The sequence below is a fragment of the Triturus cristatus genome, chromosome 7 (assembly GCF_964204655.1).
Source record: "Triturus cristatus chromosome 7, aTriCri1.1, whole genome shotgun sequence".
Lineage (NCBI taxonomy): Eukaryota > Metazoa > Chordata > Amphibia > Caudata > Salamandridae > Triturus > Triturus cristatus.
In genome coordinates, this window is record NC_140590.1 from 60,167,458 (window position 1) to 60,187,191 (window position 19,734).

General features: G+C 47.1%; 1 protein-coding gene across 3 annotated transcripts in view; it reads left to right on the forward strand.

Moving 5' to 3' along the window:
- CADM4 (cell adhesion molecule 4) overlaps window positions 1-19,734 on the forward strand; it is a 1,244,810-nt gene that overhangs the window by 1,013,061 nt on the left and 212,015 nt on the right. For all 3 annotated transcript variants that reach the window (XM_085615631.1, XM_085615632.1, XM_085615633.1), the window contains exon 5: window positions 5,299-5,460. In XM_085615631.1, the coding sequence (XP_085471757.1) occupies window positions 5,299-5,460 (162 nt within the window). The remainder of the gene's footprint in view (window positions 1-5,298; window positions 5,461-19,734) is intronic.

Consider the following 19,734-nt stretch of genomic DNA (forward strand, 5'->3'; position numbering starts at 1 on the left):
GCAACTACCTCGAAACACGTGTCCAGGGATGGCACACGCCACGCATACTTGCATTCACACTCGAGCATAGGTGTATCCGCCGACGCTGACCTTCAGGGACCATTTTCATTGGGGGAACACGCCTGGTAGGTGTAGCAGTGTGCGACCAATCTAGTTTAACTTTATATTCAGGCTCCCTTGAGCCGGTGGAGTCGACGGACTCATGGTTACGCACCTGCGCGCTACGAGAGGTACTAGACCTGATAACGATTTTAGCAGCTTACACAGCAACCCCACACATTTTCCTACTCCCTGCTGACGAGAGGCAACTACCTCGAAACACGTGTCCAGGGATGGCACACGCCACGCATACTTGCATTCACACTTGAGCATAGGTGTATCCGCCGACGCTGACCTTCATGGACCATTTTCATTGGGGGAACACGCCTGGTAGGTGTAGCAGTGTGCGACCAATCTGGTTTAACTTCATATTCAGGCTCCCTTGAGCCGGTGGAGTCGACGAACTCATGGTTACGCACCTGCGCGCTACAAGAGGTACTAGACCTGATAACGATTTTAGCAGCTTACACAGCAACCCCACACATTTTCCTACTCCCTGCTGACGAGAGGCAACTACCTCGAAACACGTGTCCAGGGATGGCACACGCCACGCATACTTGCATTCACACTCGAGCATAGGTGTATCCGCCGACGCTGACCTTCAGGGACCATTTTCATTGGGAGAACACGCCTGGTAGGTGTAGCAGTGTGCGACCAATCTGGTTTAACTTTATATTCAGGCTCCCTTGAGCCGGTGGAGTCGACGGACTCATGGTTACGCACCTGCGCGCTACGAGAGGTACTAGACCTGAAAACGATTTTAGCAGCTTACACAGCAACCCCACACATTTTCCTACTCCCTGCTGACGAGAGGCAACTGCCTTGAAACACGTGTCCAGGGATGGCACACGGCACGCATACTTGCATTCACACTCGAGCATAGGTGTATCCACCGACGCTGACCTTCAGGGACCATTTTCATTGGGGGAACACGCCTGGTAGGTGTAGCAGTGTGCGACCAATCTGGTTTAAAGTGTCGTCTGTGGTTGTCGGCATACGAGTTATACATATCTGTCACATATTCCTCACTTTCCTTCCGTTCTACTAGTGTTCTCACTACCTTATCGATTCCGGCTCGTTCACCCTTTGTTAGCCGATTCATTCTGGCGGAATCTTTCTTTCTCGTCTCGGGGTCATCTAACGTTATTGCTAACGTTGTGATCAGTCCAAGAGGCTCGGCCGGCGCGGAGGCCGTGAGGACCGAGGCCCTGGTACTGCTTTCGCTTGCGTTCGGGGGTTGTGGATGCTGCACCATAGGTTGGGAGGGAGCGTATGGAGGGGGCATATAGATGATCGGAGGACCTAATAGCAATTCATCGTTCGCCCGTTGCTTGGAAGGCAACTCAGGGTAGAGCGTAGAGGGGGTCCTAACAGGGCATTGGCCTGATGTTTCAGATTCTTGTTTTTGTTTAGCTTCCTTTCTCTCCTTTATTTCTTCCTTTAACTTTCTAGCGGCAAGGTGAGCTGCCTTTCGTAGTTCTTTTTCTGCCTTTACTTCTTCTCTCTTTTTCCGTTGCGTTGTTTCTTTGTGCCACATGCCGATACTGTCGAGCATAGTGGGCGTCGTTTTATTGCTACGTAGAGCTATTTCTAGCGTTTCTATTTTATGGTCATCAAAGGATCCCATCAGTGGCCACTGACTTTCGGAGTCCTTCTTTGTATATTTATGCCATAGTTTGCTATAAGCAACAGCGACTAGTCCATATTTAGTAAACATGTCCTTATTAGGGGTGCCTTCCAGTGGAGCCGGATGGTTCATCTCTAATAAGCGGTCCGGGCAGAACCAACTACCAACCAGTGGGGAGAAGATAGGCATGACGGGTTACAACAGGGACAAAAGTCTGCACTACCTATCTTTTCACTGCTGGCAAAGACTAGACAGAATATCCCTATTCCACGTTATTTGTAAGCAGAGAATACCTCCAAAGAACCAATATCGAACAACCAGTGTTCGGACAATCAAACAATCAAATGGTGAGAAAGAGATAGGCACGACGGGTTACAACGGGGGACAAAGGTCCGCGTTACCTATCCTTCACTATCTGCATAGACTAGACAGAATATTTCTATTCTACGTTATTTGCAAACAGAGAATATCTCAAAAAGCACTATTCGTCAAAAACAATCAATGTTCGGACAATCAATCAGTGGGGAGAAAAATAGGCACAAAAGTCCGCGTTACCTACCCTTCACTATCTGCAAAGGGAGAGAGAGTATTTCTACTCTTCCCCGTTTGTAGGCAGCGAATATCTCAAAAAGAACAATCAAATAAGCAATACTAGTATTTTCAATCAATCAATCAATCGTTTCGCAATTTGTCGTGTTACACGACCTTACCCGGACAGCATGGACAGTTTCTCTTCTTCCGCCTCCAGTGCCCGATCGTCCTCTACTCTCCGTATTTGCCGCGGCACTCCTGATGGTTCCCAGTCAGGACCATAGATCACTCGAGAGAGGTCTGCTCGGAACCAGTGAAGTTTGGATGATCGGCTGCCAGACGAGGGTCTATCGGGCAGGAGCTCTTCCCAATCGTTGCAGTCGTTCACTCTGTCGTCGGGACCTCTCCCGTTGGATCCACGTGTCGCTGATGGGCCCCACGTTTGGGACGCCAATTGTTAAATGGTAGCGGCAGTTTCAGTTGATAACCTTTCATCTATTGCCCGGCGGTAATCGCCTCTTATACCATTCGATGATTAACCAACAAAAGAGGCAGGCGCCGGAGACTGGAAGGCAGGAAACAAAGTTTTATTCCGTCGGAGCAGAACACATCAGATCGGACAGCAAGGTATCGTCTCGAGGTGCTCTGTCTGCATCTCTGAGACCTGGTCTCTTATACACACATTTTTGACTTTATTACCGGTTTATTGTACATGGCACATTCTTGAGATTGCTTTGATACATGAAAGAACATCCTCGGAATCCCCGGCTCGGATCCGCTCCCACACATAACTACGGTGGAAGTCCCCACCCCACCCACAGTAGGAGATGGCTATCACACAGCTGGACGTTCCGCCAATTCCCGGGGGGTGTGTGCGACTGGTCGGGTCTCAGGGGGTGGGGGCCTTGATCTACTGTAATCCCTTTGATGTGAGGTGTTTCCCTTACAGTAGGGGCAATAAACTACATCCGCAGGGCTAGGTGATGGCCTGGGATCGGTTCGGACAATCGGGCGCAGAGGAAGGGGGTTATCAAAAGGATGTATGACCATGTATGGGATGAAAGGAGGTGTTGGTCAGGCGCGGGATGTGGTTCCATGGCAGGGTCGCGCAGAAGGAGAGGGTTTATGGCCCATGTATGAGAGAGCGGGGGGGGGTGGCCGGCGCGCGGGAGATGTTTGCAGCGCCTGAGGGACACGCTGGCGATCGGCAATGAGACCATGGTGCCTAAAATGGCCGTCGCGCGTTTTCTGCGTGTGGCGCTTGGGGAGAGACAAGGTGGCGCAGATAATGTTCAGATACGAACTAAATTTCCACACTACGCAGATGACACCCCGCTCATCCTCTCACTCTCAGAGGACACCTCCACCACAAGGACCAACGTCCACAACTGCATGACGAGTGTGGCCGAATGGATGAGACCACCTGCCTGAAGCTCAATACGGACAAGACAAAAGTGCTGATTTTTAGGGACAACACCTCACCGTGGAACGACACCTGGTGGCCCTCAAAACTCAGACCCACACCAACAGGCCACACACCCCAACCTCTGTATCATCCTGGACAGCAAACTCACCATGAAACACCAGATCAACGTCAGCACCAGAAAAACTGTCACTCAAGCCCAATCACCAGCTGGCTGGACAATGGCAACACACTCTATGCAGGAATAACCACCCAACTCCTGAAGAAACTCCAGACAATACAGAACTCAGCCACCAGACTCATCCTCGAACTCCACAAATGGATCTCCATCAACCCCCACCCCAGGAACCTCCCCTGGCTCCCCATCCAGAAAAGATGCTAAGTTAAGATCCCGATACATACCTATAAGGAGCTCCACAGCCAAGGACCAGCATACATCAACCATTGACTAACTTCCACCAACCCTCCTGACACCAACACTCTGCATCCCTCGCACACATACCCGCATCCGCCGAAGCTACAGTAGAGGACCCTCCCTCTCCTACCTTGCCACCAAGTCCTGGGATGACCTTCACCTTCAACTCTGTACATCATCCTCCCTACCGAATTCAGAAAGGGACTCGAGGCTTGGCTCTTCAAATTATACCATCAAGAACCTAGCACCTTGATACCCTAATGGATGATTAGCTGCACTCTGCGATCCCGGGTTGATTGAATGATTGAGACCCCAATGATGCCAGGTACCCTTGGTACTGGGAATCCCTTGGTGCTGGCAGCCCTTGGTATCAGGACTGCTTGGTTATGTGAGTCCTTGGTGTTGGAAGTTCATGTTCCAGAAGCCCTTGGCATCAGGATTCCTTGGCGATGAGAGCCCTTGGTGTCAGGAGCCCTTGCTGCAAGGAGCCCTTGGTGATGAGAGCCCTAGCTGTGAGGAGCCTTTGGTGTCAGGGGCCCTTGGCATTAGGTGTCCTTGATGTAACAAGCCCTTGGTGTAAGGAGTCCATGATGATGGGAGCTTTTAGTGTCTGGAGTCTATGGTGCCAGGTGTTATTGATACTGGGGGTCCCTGGGTGTCTGGAGATCTTGGTCTCAAGTGCCCTCACTGTTGGGACCTCATGGTGGCAGGTACCCTTGGCACTGCGGGCCCCTTGGTTATGTGAGTACTTGGTGTTGAAATTCTATGTGCCAAGAGCCCTTGGCATCGGGAGTCCTTGGTGATCCCAGTGCTTGGAGATTCCAGTGTTTGTATCCCGCTGACCATAACAGCTGGATTCTCACTCTGGCTCTCTAATAGTATTATTAGCAATAACTATAACTTGTTTCAACATATTGTCTCATTCCACATTTTTCTGTTTCTACGTGCGTAAAGAGCAGGTGTCACTATTACCCAAATTATGGTACCTACCACGGGAAATCGGGAGGCTGTGTTGACATTGTAGAGAATAAAATAGGAGTTACTGCACATATCAAAATTCATCAGTCAACACGTGAAGATGGGCTGTGTCGACTAATATTGTGTTTCCATGCAGTGTTTGCATTCTCTTATAGAATTTGCTCTATGTCTCTACCTCATATGCTCCCATATGTCATCTGAAATATCTTTATTGGTTCCTTGTAGGCATCAGCAGCAAGCAGGAGAACGGCAAAACATTCAGCGTCACTAACACAGTCCGGTTTCCGGTTGACCGAAAGGACAACAGCGGAATTGTGACCTGCGAGGCCACCCATCCTGCACTGCGAGGACAGAAGAGGCAGACGCAGTATGTCCTGGACGTGCAGTGTAAGTCTCAAGCAGATACTGCTGTATTCAGAAGGATCCTGAAACCGTATCAATAACACCAATATTGATGTGTTTATGCTGCACTCTCTGCAAACCTGTGTAAATCTCTGTTCTCTTTGTGAATATAATTAGAGGTTATTATTGTGTGTTGTCCCAAACCGAGAACTCAAACACTTCACATATGTAGAAAATGAATATGCTTTTTTTCCATACCTTCCTTGATACCAATTACTCTCAACTTGTTTGTTCCTGTTATTGGTTCTGATACATTTTATTGTTTTACCAAAATCTTACATTCACATTTTTTGTTATCTTTATTTTGAGATTTCCTGTTTTGCTTCTTTGTTTGGTTGTTTGCTTTCTTGTTGCTAAAGTGGATGTTGTTTTTCTCTTTATTCCTCTTCATTTTGCCAAATGCTTCTTTTTTAGTTCTTAATACGCTTGATTTTTCTATATTAATGACTGTAGCAGAAGGGTGTGTCATCCATTTTAGGGGTAATCCTCTATCAGACTTCAACAAATGAAACGTTGAACCCATTGAAATTTTAACATTTATGACTTCCATGTCACACACCTTTTCTGCCACAGCAGCATTCATTAGGCTATTTTGCATACTGATGTGATAAGTTTTTTGATAACATGTGTATCGGGCTTTCTATTTTTATCTTCATATAGTTTTACTTTTGTTCCTCTTTGCTTCTTTTTTCTTACTCCACTTTCACAATATGTTGTTTATATCTTTCTGATTCTCTCTTAGTTTCTCTTGTTAACTCTTTTTCATCTTCCTCTTCACTGTGTAGTTTATATCTACCTCACTCTCACCATTTTTGTTTTTTTTCTAGTTTTCTCTCTGATCCTTCTGCTCTCATTTCCTGTGTTTTTCGTTCCCTAACGTATCGGGCACACTTAACATTTTACCTTTTTTCACTGTATTACATTTTCCACTTAATAGACTCATTCTCTTCTATTTTCAACACCAGATCTTCTTTATGTTGCCTCTATCACCTTGTTTAAATCTCTTTTCAATAATCACTGAAATTTCACATCCCCTTCTGAGTCATGTCATATATCTCAGACCAAAGAGGCCTGTGCCACGACATCTGTACCAGCGCCTGTCTGCATGAATTGTGTGGAATAATTCCAATGTAACGCTCGTCGATTCTTCTAATTAAATTAACATTATGGGCTTAGATGATGTCTTAATTAGCAAGGCCTGTACCGGCACATTAGCAGCCTGAGAGAGCTCGACGCTGGTGCCATGTCGCTTTGCTAAAGGCCTTTTTTGGGTTGTGGCGCTTGCCTTCTTGTGTTTGATCTAGTTAAGGGAGCTTAATGCAGCCCTTAAGTAGATCAAAACAAGCACTGACAAAGCAGATAAGGCTGGCCACGTTTTTATAGCTAAAAGCTTTTGCATGTGTACCATTGTGACTGTGTAAGGTAAAGGTTTTCCTGTTTGAGGAAGATCAGCATTTTTAACTAGGTTTTGTGAGGTACACAGGGCTTAATTTGTGCCGGAGCTTGCCGGTGCTTAGCACCGGCACTTTCTTATCAGGGCCGGGTCTACATTCTACACACCCATCTGCTACATGTGGTGGTCACACTCCACTTCTCCAATCCCGAGCGAGAGTCCGTGTCCCGGTCTAGTAGTGGTGTTGCGGCCGGGCCTTGCGGCTGTTAGACAGAGCCGGTTGAGCCAGTTACTTAGATTCCTGAAATCGAATCACACTTAAATGTTTATTGATGGCGTTCGCGGCCCGGGCCCTTAGTTCGGTGTTGCAGGTGGTGGGCGGGCCGGAGCCGTGGGACACACTAATTCATCATTGGGCGCTGGAATCTGGATTTTGGTTGTTGGGCAGATTTCTTTCCAATTGCCACGCCCCAGCATACCCTCATTCGCTCACCCCACTCCACCGCGAGTCAGTCATCCGTTCAACAGACAGTTACTAGTAGGCAGCAGCACCTCCAGGGGCCTGCCTAACGGAACCACGAACCAGTCACAGTGCAGTTTCAGTTTGTGTCCGACGGCCAAGCTACCAAGTACAGGTAATTTAATTATGCACGGACAGTATAACTTTAAGTAGTAGCCAGTGGTCATGTTCGACGATGCCAATAAAAGATTCATGAAATGAAATCACTGGATTAAATGTTTTGATGGCGGCTGCCGCCCTGAGTTCTGTGTTGTGGGCATGGGCGTGCCGGCGCCATGGGACCCACACTAATTCATTTATTTGTGCTGGATTCTGAATTAGGATTTTGGTTCTGCAGGGGGAGGCCACAGGGGCAGCAGGCAGCGTGCAAAGATTTTTTTTCAAATTGTCACGCCCCAGCATACCCGCATGTGCGCACCCCACTCCACCGCGAGTCAGTCTTCCGTTCAACAGACAGTTACAAGCAGGCAGCAGCACCTCCAGGAACCCGCCTAATGGAGCAAAAACCAAAGGAAATGATGGACGGAGTGTTGAACATTGCAAGCACTCACCCCCAGTCAACTGATCTGGGTTTAATCCATCACCGTTCTTTAGCCCACTCTGCCACCCCAGTTCAGACATGGCCATATGCAAATGAGTCTGACCCTTTGCCTCATGGGAACAGTCCAGCCCGAACTGCCAAGCCATGTCTTCCCTGGACCGGAAACAAGCTTCCTAGGACCGGTTTCTGGCATTTCAGCCGTCTTCAGCCAGGCTTGCTTGAATCCAGTGGCAAAGTGAGCAAGGGACTCACGTCTGAGCATACCCTGCCAACTTATGGCGAACAAAGCAAAAACCAAAGGAAATGATGGACGGAGTGTTGAACATTGCAAGCACTCACCCCCAGTCAACTGATCTGGGTTTAATCCATCACCGTTCTTTAGCCCACTCTGCCACCCCAGTTCCATATGCAAATCAGTCTGACCCTGTGCCTCATGGGAACAGTCCAGCTCGAACTGCCAAGCCATGTCTTCCCTGGACCGGAAACAAGCTTCCTAGGACCGGTTTCTGGCATTTCCGCCGTCTTCAGCCAGGCTTGCTTGAATCCAGTGGCAAAGTGAGCAAGGGACTCACGTCTGAGCATACCCTGCCAACTTATTACGAACAAAGCAAAAACCAAAGGAAATGATGGATGGAGTGTTGAACATTGCAAGCACTCACCCCCAGTCAACTGATCTGGGTTTAATCCATCACCGTTCTTTAGCCCACTCTGCCACCCCAGTTCAGACATGGCCATATGCAAATCAGTCTGACCCTGTGCCTCGTGGGAACAGTCCAGCCCGAACTGCCAAGCCATGTCTTCCCTGGACCGGAAACAAGCTTCATAGGACCGGTTTCTGGCATTTCAGCCGTCTTCAGCCAGGCTTGCTTGAATCCAGTGGCAAAGTGAGCAAGGGACTCACGTCTGAGCATACCCTGCCAACTTATGGCGAACAAAGCAAAAACCAAAGGAAATGATGGACGGAGTGTTGAACATTGCAAGCACTCACCCCCAGTCAACTGATCTGGGTTTAATCCATCACCGTTCTTTAGCCCACTCTGCCACCCCAGTTCAGACATGGCCATATGCAAATCAGTCTGACCCTGTGCCTCATGGGAACAGTCCAGCCCGAACTGCCAAGCCATGTCTTCCCTGGACCGGAAACAAGCTTCCTAGGACCGGTTTCTGGCATTTCAGCCGTCTTCAGCCAGGCTTGCTTGAATCCAGTGGCAAAGTGAGCAAGGGACTCACGTCTGAGCATACCCTGCCAACTTATTACGAACAAAGCAAAAACCAAAGGAAATGATGGACGGAGTGTTGAACATTGCAAGCACTCACCCCCAGTCAACTGATCTGGGTTTAATCCATCACCGTTCAGTCAGTCAGTGGTAGTGCAGTTCAGAAGTACAGGTAAAATAAATTAATTAAGTACGGACACTGACAGTATAACTAAGTAGTAGTCATGATCGATGATGCCAATAATATGCCATGACATCATCACCATGCTAAACCAAAGCTTTTTTTGGGGAGTGGCGCGACCGAGGGTCTGGGTGGTCTGGTCATCGGAAGTCATGGATGCATTTATGTTAAAGGCGTCGCGTCCGCGGCCCTTTTGTGTTGTTGCCGGCCCGGATTTGGTTCTATGAATCTGTGGGGGATGGGGCTGTGCGTGGTCGCGTGGGCAGATTTTTTGAGATTGCACACGCATTTGCTGCATGATGATTGCCACGCCCTAGCATACACCCGCACCCCACCACCGAGTCATCGTGCTTCAGCGGCCGTGATTAAATTAAACAGGGCTGGAGTGGCGTGGTTTCAAAAGAACTGGCATCAAGAAACCGGAGCTTTTTGATTTTATTGCACATTTCTGAAAACTAGACGCATTCAGTGCACAGAGGCTTGTAGAGGAGTCTGTCTCGATATAGATCCCCAACTTGGGACAAATATTTCGAAAGGATGCATGACTTATTCAGGGTCCCCTGCTCAGAGGCAGCACACCGAACTAGGAGGATGATATATTTATATATATATTATGTAATTCTCTCTTCTTTTGTCACAATCATCCGTCGCACACTCTCTTCCTCCTCCCCATCTTCTCATCCCCTCTTTCTCTCTCTGGTTTGATACACCCTCTTTCTGCGACCTTCCAGGACTTTGTTTGCTTTCTGCCTGTCCTAGGATGCTTTCCAACCCCGGCTCCCAGGTGATTGTAGTAGCAGGCACAGCCACTGGCGATGCTAAAGTTCCCCTCGGACCCTAGTGTCCTCTGCGCACATCAATTTTTGGACATACCCAAATTTTGGCTGGAAAAATTAGGCGCTCTTCGCAGTGAATACTGAATTTCATCCCCCTGCCTAAGCAGGCTGGTTGTAATTGTGTGACTGTGTGTTGGGGGGACGGGGCAAACTGTCGAACCTCCCAGCACACTCACTAGTATTCATTCAAACCTGCACTCTCACAGCCAGCATGCTCTCGCAGTGGTGGTGAAAACAATTTGGGTGGTAGAGCAGTACATGTTGCTTTGTTCTCACACACAATGCTCTCTCGCCAGGAGAGATTTTACAGCAAAAGCATTTTCGTGCATCCAATATTATCACAACTTTGGAGTGCTCTTCACCCAGCACATCACTGTCCTACAACAACTAAACTTTCTCTCACTCAACATGCTCACAACTGCAGGCCCGGGACACACACTGACTGCTGCAGTGCACTGCACTGCCTTAGGCTGCTGCAAAGCTTTATTAACTGATTAGGCCTGCCAGGCCCTGCCTCACCTGGTGCTGTCGGCTGTTGCATGCCAGTACTCACTGGCAGCATCTACTCCAATGCAACCGCAACATTGCCTGGGTCGCGCTGGCTGGCACTCCGACTTTCACTTAGAACCAACTGTTCTAATCTTGAACCATTGAACGGCACGGCCGCTGTAGCGCGACGAAACAGGTTACAAGAAGTAACTTCAAACTCGTAACTGAAGAGAGAACATTGTGTGTTTTGATTACCCTTTACGAAGGCATAATGTGCAGTGTGGTGGTGGAGTGACGGTCGCAGCAGGTCACGTCACTGTGTGGTAGTAGTAGCATGTATGATGAGATGCACTGAGCAGCGGACACCGCCGCCGGCCACACACAGGCACATTGTAGACAGGGTTTTCTTTTTCCTGAAAACGTGCTGGAACCCCAGCTTGCAATACGCAGAGACTGCTGATGTTACTGATAGCTCGGGTCTATATAGCCTGCAAAGTGCGAAGGTTGGTACAAGATATGAGGGTCATAGGTGGTTCAGGTCCATCCTGAAAGGACTGCAAGACTCCCATCCCATGTTATCTATAGCACTATGGCAGTAGCGTACGGTATACACAGCGCATGGCACCCATGGAATGCTGTTGATTCTACGTAAGGGCAGGCTGATTTTACTGTGTATGCATTGGGCATGGCATCGTCATTGCCATTGATGGAGCGGCAAGAGATTCTCCACTCTGTGCTGTGCACCATGTTACAGTACTGCCATGGTAGTGCTGAAGAAAGCATGCCTGTGTCACTAAGATGTCTTAAGTTTGGGACTTATTAGGTGCCCGGCTGAATTGTGGGTGCAGCTCCCCCCACATTATTAACGAGCTCCGCTAAGGAGGCACATGATCTTTCTTCATAATATTGAGATGCTCTGCTAAACAAGGCCCATATCTCTGTTCACATTATTACAATGCACTGTTTATCTGTATGTATATTTGTAAATACTGTGTAGAACTGTAGATATATAGGTAGGTCGGTCAGAATTTCCATAGGAAGAGCATTGTTGTTTCTTTAGTAATTCTGGTGGTGCTCAATGAAAATGCATGATGTTAATACACTTAGGACTAAGTCGTTTCTGACTTTTAGCAGTGCCAGTTGAAGATTTGGGTGGAGTTAATATAGTAAGTGGGCGGAGCCAGTGGAGGAAGTGGGTGGAGCCAGTGAAACGTGGGTGTGGCCTCCGACAAGCATTTCAGCACCTGCACTTCATATTTTACAAATTAAGCACTGGAGGTACATGGTTGGAATGAAAGCTTGGCTGACTGAAAAGGGTGCCAGGGTGTGCTTTAAAATTATATTGAGGACAGTGACTTTCATCAAAGATTAAACCATTGATGGTGAAAGACGCAGTGATGGCTCAACTGACTAAGCCTCCACATCAGAGATGTGCATTTGACTCTGTGGTCAGAGGTTCAAGTCCTCGTGGGTCCACTGAGCTTTTTATCCTCACAATGCTGATAAAATGAGTTGGGTAACAATAAACATGTTATATTTTTCAATGGCTCCAATAGACCCCATTGGGTGAGGACATTTTATAAATATATGTTATATTACAAGGCCAGAAACCGAGGACCTTACTGATAGTCTGGGAGACGCGATACTCTATCAAACCTTGGTGGAAACCCCATCTGCCCTATTACAAGTGATGAAAACACTTGTAACAAAGTGAAGTGGACACTTGCCACATGTAGTATGGCAAAGTGGACACTTGCCTCTTGTAATACGGCGAAGTGGACACTTGCCTCTTGTAATACGGCGAAGTGGACACTTGCCTCTTGTAATATGGCAAAGTGGACCCTTGCATCTTGTAATATGGCAAAGTGGACACTTGCCTGTTGTAATATGTCGAAGTGGACACTTGCCTCTTGTAATACGGTGAAGTGGACACTTGGCTATTGTAATACATCAAAGTGGACACTTGCGTCTTGTAAAACAGCGAAGTGGACACTTGCCTCTTGTAATACAGCGAAGTGGACACTTACCTCTTGTAATACAGCAAAGTGAACACTTGCCTCTTGTAATACGGCGAACTCAACACTTAGCTCTTGTAATACGGCGAAGTGGGCACTTACCTCTTGTAATACGGCGAAGTGAACACTTGCCTCTTGTAATACGGCAAAGTGGACACTTGCCTCTTGTAATCCGGCGAAGTGGACACTTGCCTCTTGTAATACGGCAAAGTGGACACTTGCCTCTTGTAATACGTCGAAGTGGACACTTGCCTCTTGTAATACGTCGAAGTGGACACTTGCCTCTTGTAATATGGTGAAGTGGACACTTGGCTATTGTAATATGGCGAAGTGGACACTTGCCTCTTGTAATACAGCGAAGTGGACACCTGCCTCTTGTAATACGGCGAAGTGGACACTTTCCTCTTGTAATACGGCGAAGTGGACACTTGCCTCTTGTAATACGTCGAAGTGGACTCTTGGCTATTGTAATACATCAGAGTGGACACTTGCCTCTTGTAAAAAAGCGAAGTGGACACTTGCCTCTTGTAATACAGTGAAGTGGACACTTACCTCTTGTAATACAGCAAAGTGAACACTTGCCTCTTGTAATATGGTGAACTCAACACTTAGCTCTTGTAATACGGCGAAGTGGGCACTTACCTCTTGTAATACGGCGAAATGGACACTTGCCTCTTGTAATATGGCGAAGTGGACACTTGCCTCTTGTAATCCGGCGAAGTGGACACTTGCCTCTTGTAATACGGCAAAGTGGACACTTGCCTCTTGTAATACGGCGAAGTGGACACTTGCCTCTTGTAATACGGCGAAGTCGACCCTTGCCTCTTGTAATACGGCGAAGTCGACACTTAGCTCTTGTAATACGGCAAAGTGGACACTTGCCTCTTGTAATACGGTGAAGTCGACCCTTAGCTCTTGTAATACGGCGAAGTGGACACTTGCCTCTTGTAATACGGTGAAGTCGACACTTACCTCTTGTAATACAGTGAAGTCGACACTTGCCTCTTGTAATACGGCGAAGTGGGCACTTACCTCTTGTAATACGGCGAAATGGACACTTGCCTCTTGTAATACGGCGAAGTGGACACTTGCCTCTTGTAATCCGGCGAAGTGGACACTTGCCTCTTGTAATACGGCAAAGTGGACACTTGCCTCTTGTAATACGGCGAAGTTGACACTTGCCTCTTGTAATACGGCGAAGTGGACACTTGCCTCTTGTAATCCGGCGAAGTGGACACTTGCCTCTTGTAATACAGCAAAGTGAACACTTGCCTCTTGTAATATGTCGAAGTGGACACTTGGCTATTGTAATACAGCGAAGTGGACACTTGCCTCTTGTAATACGGCAAAGTGGACACTTGCCTCTTGTAATACGGCGAAGTGGACACTTGCCTCTTGTAATACGGCGAAGTGGACACTTGCCTCTTGTAATACGGCAAAGTGGACACTTACCTCTTGTAATACGGCGAAGTGGACACTTGCCTCTTGTAATACGGCAAAGTGGACACTTGCCTCTTGTAATACGGCGAAGTGGACACTTGCCTCTTGTAATACGGCAAAGTGGACACTTGCCTCTTGTAATCCGGCGAAGTGGACACTTGCCTCTTGTAATACGGCAAAGTGGACACTTGCCTCTTGTAATGCTCGAAGTGGGCACTTGCCTCTTGTAATACGTCGAAGTGGACTCTTGGCTATTGTAATACATCAAAGTGGACACTTGCCTCTTGTAATACATCAAAGTGAACACTTGCCTCTTGTAATATGGTGAAGTGGACACTTGCCGCTTGTAATATGTCGAAGTGGACACTTGGCTATTGTAATACATTGAAGTAGACACTTCCCCTTGTAATACGGCGAAATGGACACTTGCCTCTTGTAATACGGCGAAGTCGACACTTAGCTCTTGTAATACGGCGAAGTGGACACTTGCCTCTTGTAATACGGCAAAGTAGACACTTGCCTCTTGTAATTCTCGAAGTGGACACTTGCCTCTTGTAATACAGTGAAGTGGACATTTGCCTCTTGTAATACAGCAAAGTGGACACTTAGCTCTTGTAATATAGCAAAGTGAACACTTGCCTCTTGTAATACGGTGAAGTGGACACTTACCTCTTGTAATACAGCAAAGTGAACACTTGCCTCTTGTGATACGGTGAAGTGGACACTTGCCTCTTGTAATATGTCGAAGTGGACACTTGGCTATTGTAATACATCGAAGTGGACACTTCCCCTTGTAATATGGCAAAGTGGACACTTGACTCTTGTAATACGGCGAAGTCGACACTTAGCTCTTGTAATACAGCGAAGTGGACACTTACCTCTTGTAATACAGCAAAGTAAACACTTGCCTCTTGTAATACGGCGAAGTGGACACTTGCCTCTTGTAATATGGCAAAGTGGACCCTTGCATCTTGTAATATGGCAAAGTGGACACTTGCCTGTTGTAATATGTCGAAGTGGACACTTGCCTCTTGTAATACGGTGAAGTGGACACTTGGCTATTGTAATACATCAAAGTGGACACTTGCGTCTTGTAAAACAGCGAAGTGGACACTTGCCTCTTGTAATACAGCGAAGTGGACACTTACCTCTTGTAATACAGCAAAGTGAACACTTGCCTCTTGTAATACGGCGAACTCAACACTTAGCTCTTGTAATACGGCGAAGTGGGCACTTACCTCTTGTAATACGGCGAAGTGAACACTTGCCTCTTGTAATACGGCAAAGTGGACACTTGCCTCTTGTAATCCGGCGAAGTGGACACTTGCCTCTTGTAATACGGCAAAGTGGACACTTGCCTCTTGTAATACGTCGAAGTGGACACTTGCCTCTTGTAATACGTCGAAGTGGACACTTGCCTCTTGTAATATGGTGAAGTGGACACTTGGCTATTGTAATATGGTGAAGTGGACACTTGCCTCTTGTAATACAGCGAAGTGGACACCTGCCTCTTGTAATACGGCGAAGTGGACACTTTCCTCTTGTAATACGGCGAAGTGGACACTTGCCTCTTGTAATACGTCGAAGTGGACTCTTGGCTATTGTAATACATCAGAGTGGACACTTGCCTCTTGTAAAAAAGCGAAGTGGACACTTGCCTCTTGTAATACAGTGAAGTGGACACTTACCTCTTGTAATACAGCAAAGTGAACACTTGCCTCTTGTAATATGGTGAACTCAACACTTAGCTCTTGTAATACGGCGAAGTGGGCACTTACCTCTTGTAATACGGCGAAATGGACACTTGCCTCTTGTAATACGGCGAAGTGGACACTTGCCTCTTGTAATCCGGCGAAGTGGACACTTGCCTCTTGTAATATGGCAAAGTGGACACTTGCCTCTTGTAATACGGCGAACTGGACACTTGCCTCTTGTAATACGGCGAAGTCGACCCTTGCCTCTTGTAATACGGCGAAATCGACACTTAGCTCTTGTAATACGGCAAAGTGGACACTTGCCTCTTGTAATACGGTGAAGTGGGCACTTACCTCTTGTAATACGGCGAAATGGACACTTGCCTCTTGTAATACGGCGAAGTGGACACTTGCCTCTTGTAATCCGGCGAAGTGGACACTTGCCTCTTGTAATACGGCAAAGTGGACACTTGCCTCTTGTAATACGGCGAAGTTGACACTTGCCTCTTGTAATACGGCGAAGTGGACACTTGCCTCTTGTAATCCGGCGAAGTGGACACTTGCCTCTTGTAATACAGCAAAGTGAACACTTGCCTCTTGTAATATGTCGAAGTGGACACTTGGCTATTGTAACACAGCGAAGTGGACACTTGCCTCTTGTAATACGGCAAAGTGGACACTTGCCTCTTGTAATACGGCGAAGTGGACACTTGCCTCTTGTAATACGGCGAAGTGGACACTTGCCTCTTGTAATACGGCAAAGTGGACACTTACCTCTTGTAATATGGCGAAGTGGACACTTGCCTCTTGTAATACGGCAAAGTGGACACTTGCCTCTTGTAATACGGCGAAGTGGACACTTGCCTCTTGTAATACGGCAAAGTGGACACTTGCCTCTTGTAATCCGGCGAAGTGGACACTTGCCTCTTGTAATACGGCAAAGTGGACACTTGCCTCTTGTAATGCTCGAAGTGGGCACTTGCCTCTTGTAATACGTCGAAGTGGACTCTTGGCTATTGTAATACATCAAAGTGGACACTTGCCTCTTGTAATACATCAAAGTGAACACTTGCCTCTTGTAATATGGTGAAGTGGACACTTGCCGCTTGTAATATGTCGAAGTGGACACTTGGCTATTGTAATACATTGAAGTAGACACTTCCCCTTGTAATACGGCGAAATGGACACTTGCCTCTTGTAATACGGCGAAGTCGACACTTAGCTCTTGTAATACGGCGAAGTGGACACTTGCCTCTTGTAATACGGCAAAGTAGACACTTGCCTCTTGTAATTCTCGAAGAGGACACTTGCCTCTTGTAATACAGTGAAGTGGACATTTGCCTCTTGTAATACAGCAAAGTGGACACTTAGCTCTTGTAATATAGCAAAGTGAACACTTGCCTCTTGTAATACGGTGAAGTGGACACTTACCTCTTGTAATACAGCAAAGTGAACACTTGCCTCTTGTGATACGGTGAAGTGGACACTTGCCTCTTGTAATATGTCGAAGTGGACACTTGGCTATTGTAATACATCGAAGTGGACACTTCCCCTTGTAATATGGCAAAGTGGACACTTGACTCTTGTAATACGGCGAAGTCGACACTTAGCTCTTGTAATACAGCGAAGTGGACACTTACCTCTTGTAATACAGCAAAGTAAACACTTGCCTCTTGTAATACGGCGAAGTGGACACTTGCCTCTTGTAATATGGCAAAGTGGACCCTTGCATCTTGTAATATGGCAAAGTGGACACTTGCCTGTTGTAATATGTCGAAGTGGACACTTGCCTCTTGTAATACGGTGAAGTGGACACTTGGCTATTGTAATACATCAAAGTGGACACTTGCGTCTTGTAAAACAGCGAAGTGGACACTTGCCTCTTGTAATACAGCGAAGTGGACACTTACCTCTTGTAATACAGCAAAGTGAACACTTGCCTCTTGTAATACGGCGAACTCAACACTTAGCTCTTGTAATACGGCGAAGTGGGCACTTACCTCTTGTAATACGGCGAAGTGAACACTTGCCTCTTGTAATACGGCAAAGTGGACACTTGCCTCTTGTAATCCGGCGAAGTGGACACTTGCCTCTTGTAATACGGCAAAGTGGACACTTGCCTCTTGTAATACGTCGAAGTGGACACTTGCCTCTTGTAATACGTCGAAGTGGACACTTGCCTCTTGTAATATGGTGAAGTGGACACTTGGCTATTGTAATATGGTGAAGTGGACACTTGCCTCTTGTAATACAGCGAAGTGGACACCTGCCTCTTGTAATACGGCGAAGTGGACACTTTCCTCTTGTAATACGGCGAAGTGGACACTTGCCTCTTGTAATACGTCGAAGTGGACTCTTGGCTATTGTAATACATCAGAGTGGACACTTGCCTCTTGTAAAAAAGCGAAGTGGACACTTGCCTCTTGTAATACAGTGAAGTGGACACTTACCTCTTGTAATACAGCAAAGTGAACACTTGCCTCTTGTAATATGGTGAACTCAACACTTAGCTCTTGTAATACGGCGAAGTGGGCACTTACCTCTTGTAATACGGCGAAATGGACACTTGCCTCTTGTAATACGGCGAAGTGGACTCTTGCCTCTTGTAATCCGGCGAAGTGGACACTTGCCTCTTGTAATATGGCAAAGTGGACACTTGCCTCTTGTAATACGGCGAACTGGACACTTGCCTCTTGTAATACGGCGAAGTCGACCCTTGCCTCTTGTAATACGGCGAAATCGACACTTAGCTCTTGTAATACGGCAAAGTGGACACTTGCCTCTTGTAATACGGTGAAGTCGACACTTAGCTCTTGTAATACGGCGAAGTGGACACTTGCCTCTTGTAATACAGTGAAGTCGACACTTGCCTCTTGTAATACGGCGAAGTGGGCACTTACCTCTTGTAATACGGCGAAATGGACACTTGCCTCTTGTAATACGGCGAAGTGGACACTTGCCTCTTGTAATCCGGCGAAGTCGACACTTGCCTCTTGTAATACGGTGAAGTCGACACTTACCTCTTGTAATACAGTGAAGTCGACACTTGCCTCTTGTAATACGGCGAAGTGGGCACTTACCTCTTGTAATACGGCGAAATGGACACTTGCCTCTTGTAATACGGCGAAGTGGACACTTGCCTCTTGTAATCCGGCGAAGTGGACACTTGCCTCTTGTAATACGGCAAAGTGGACACTTGCCTCTTGTAATACGGCGAAGTTGACACTTGCCTCTTGTAATACGGCGAAGTGGACACTTGCCTCTTGTAATCCGGCGAAGTGGACACTTGCCTCTTGTAATACAGCAAAGTGAACACTTGCCTCTTGTAATATGTCGAAGTGGACACTTGGCTATTGTAATACAGCGAAGTGGACACTTGCCTCTTGTAATACGGCAAAGTGGACACTTGCCTCTTGTAATACGGCGAAGTGGACACTTGCCTCTTGTAATACGGCGAAGTGGACACTTGCCTCTTGTAATACGGCAAAGTGGACACTTACCTCTTGTAATAAGGCGAAGTGGACACTTGCCTCTTGTAATACGGCAAAGTGGACACTTGCCTCTTGTAATACGGCGAAGTGGACACTTGCCTCTTGTAATACGGCAAAGTGGACACTTGCCTCTTGTAATCCGGCGAAGTGGACACTTGCCTCTTGTAATACGGCAAAGTGGACACTTGCCTCTTGTAATGCTCGAAGTGGGCACTTGCCTCTTGTAATACGTCGAAGTGGACTCTTGGCTATTGTAATACATCAAAGTGGACACTTGCCTCTTGTAATACATCAAAGTGAACACTTGCCTCTTGTAATATGGTGAAGTGGACACTTGCCGCTTGTAATATGTCGAAGTGGACACTTGGCTATTGTAATACATTGAAGTAGACACTTCCCCTTGTAATACGGCGAAATGGACACTTGCCTCTTGTAATACGGC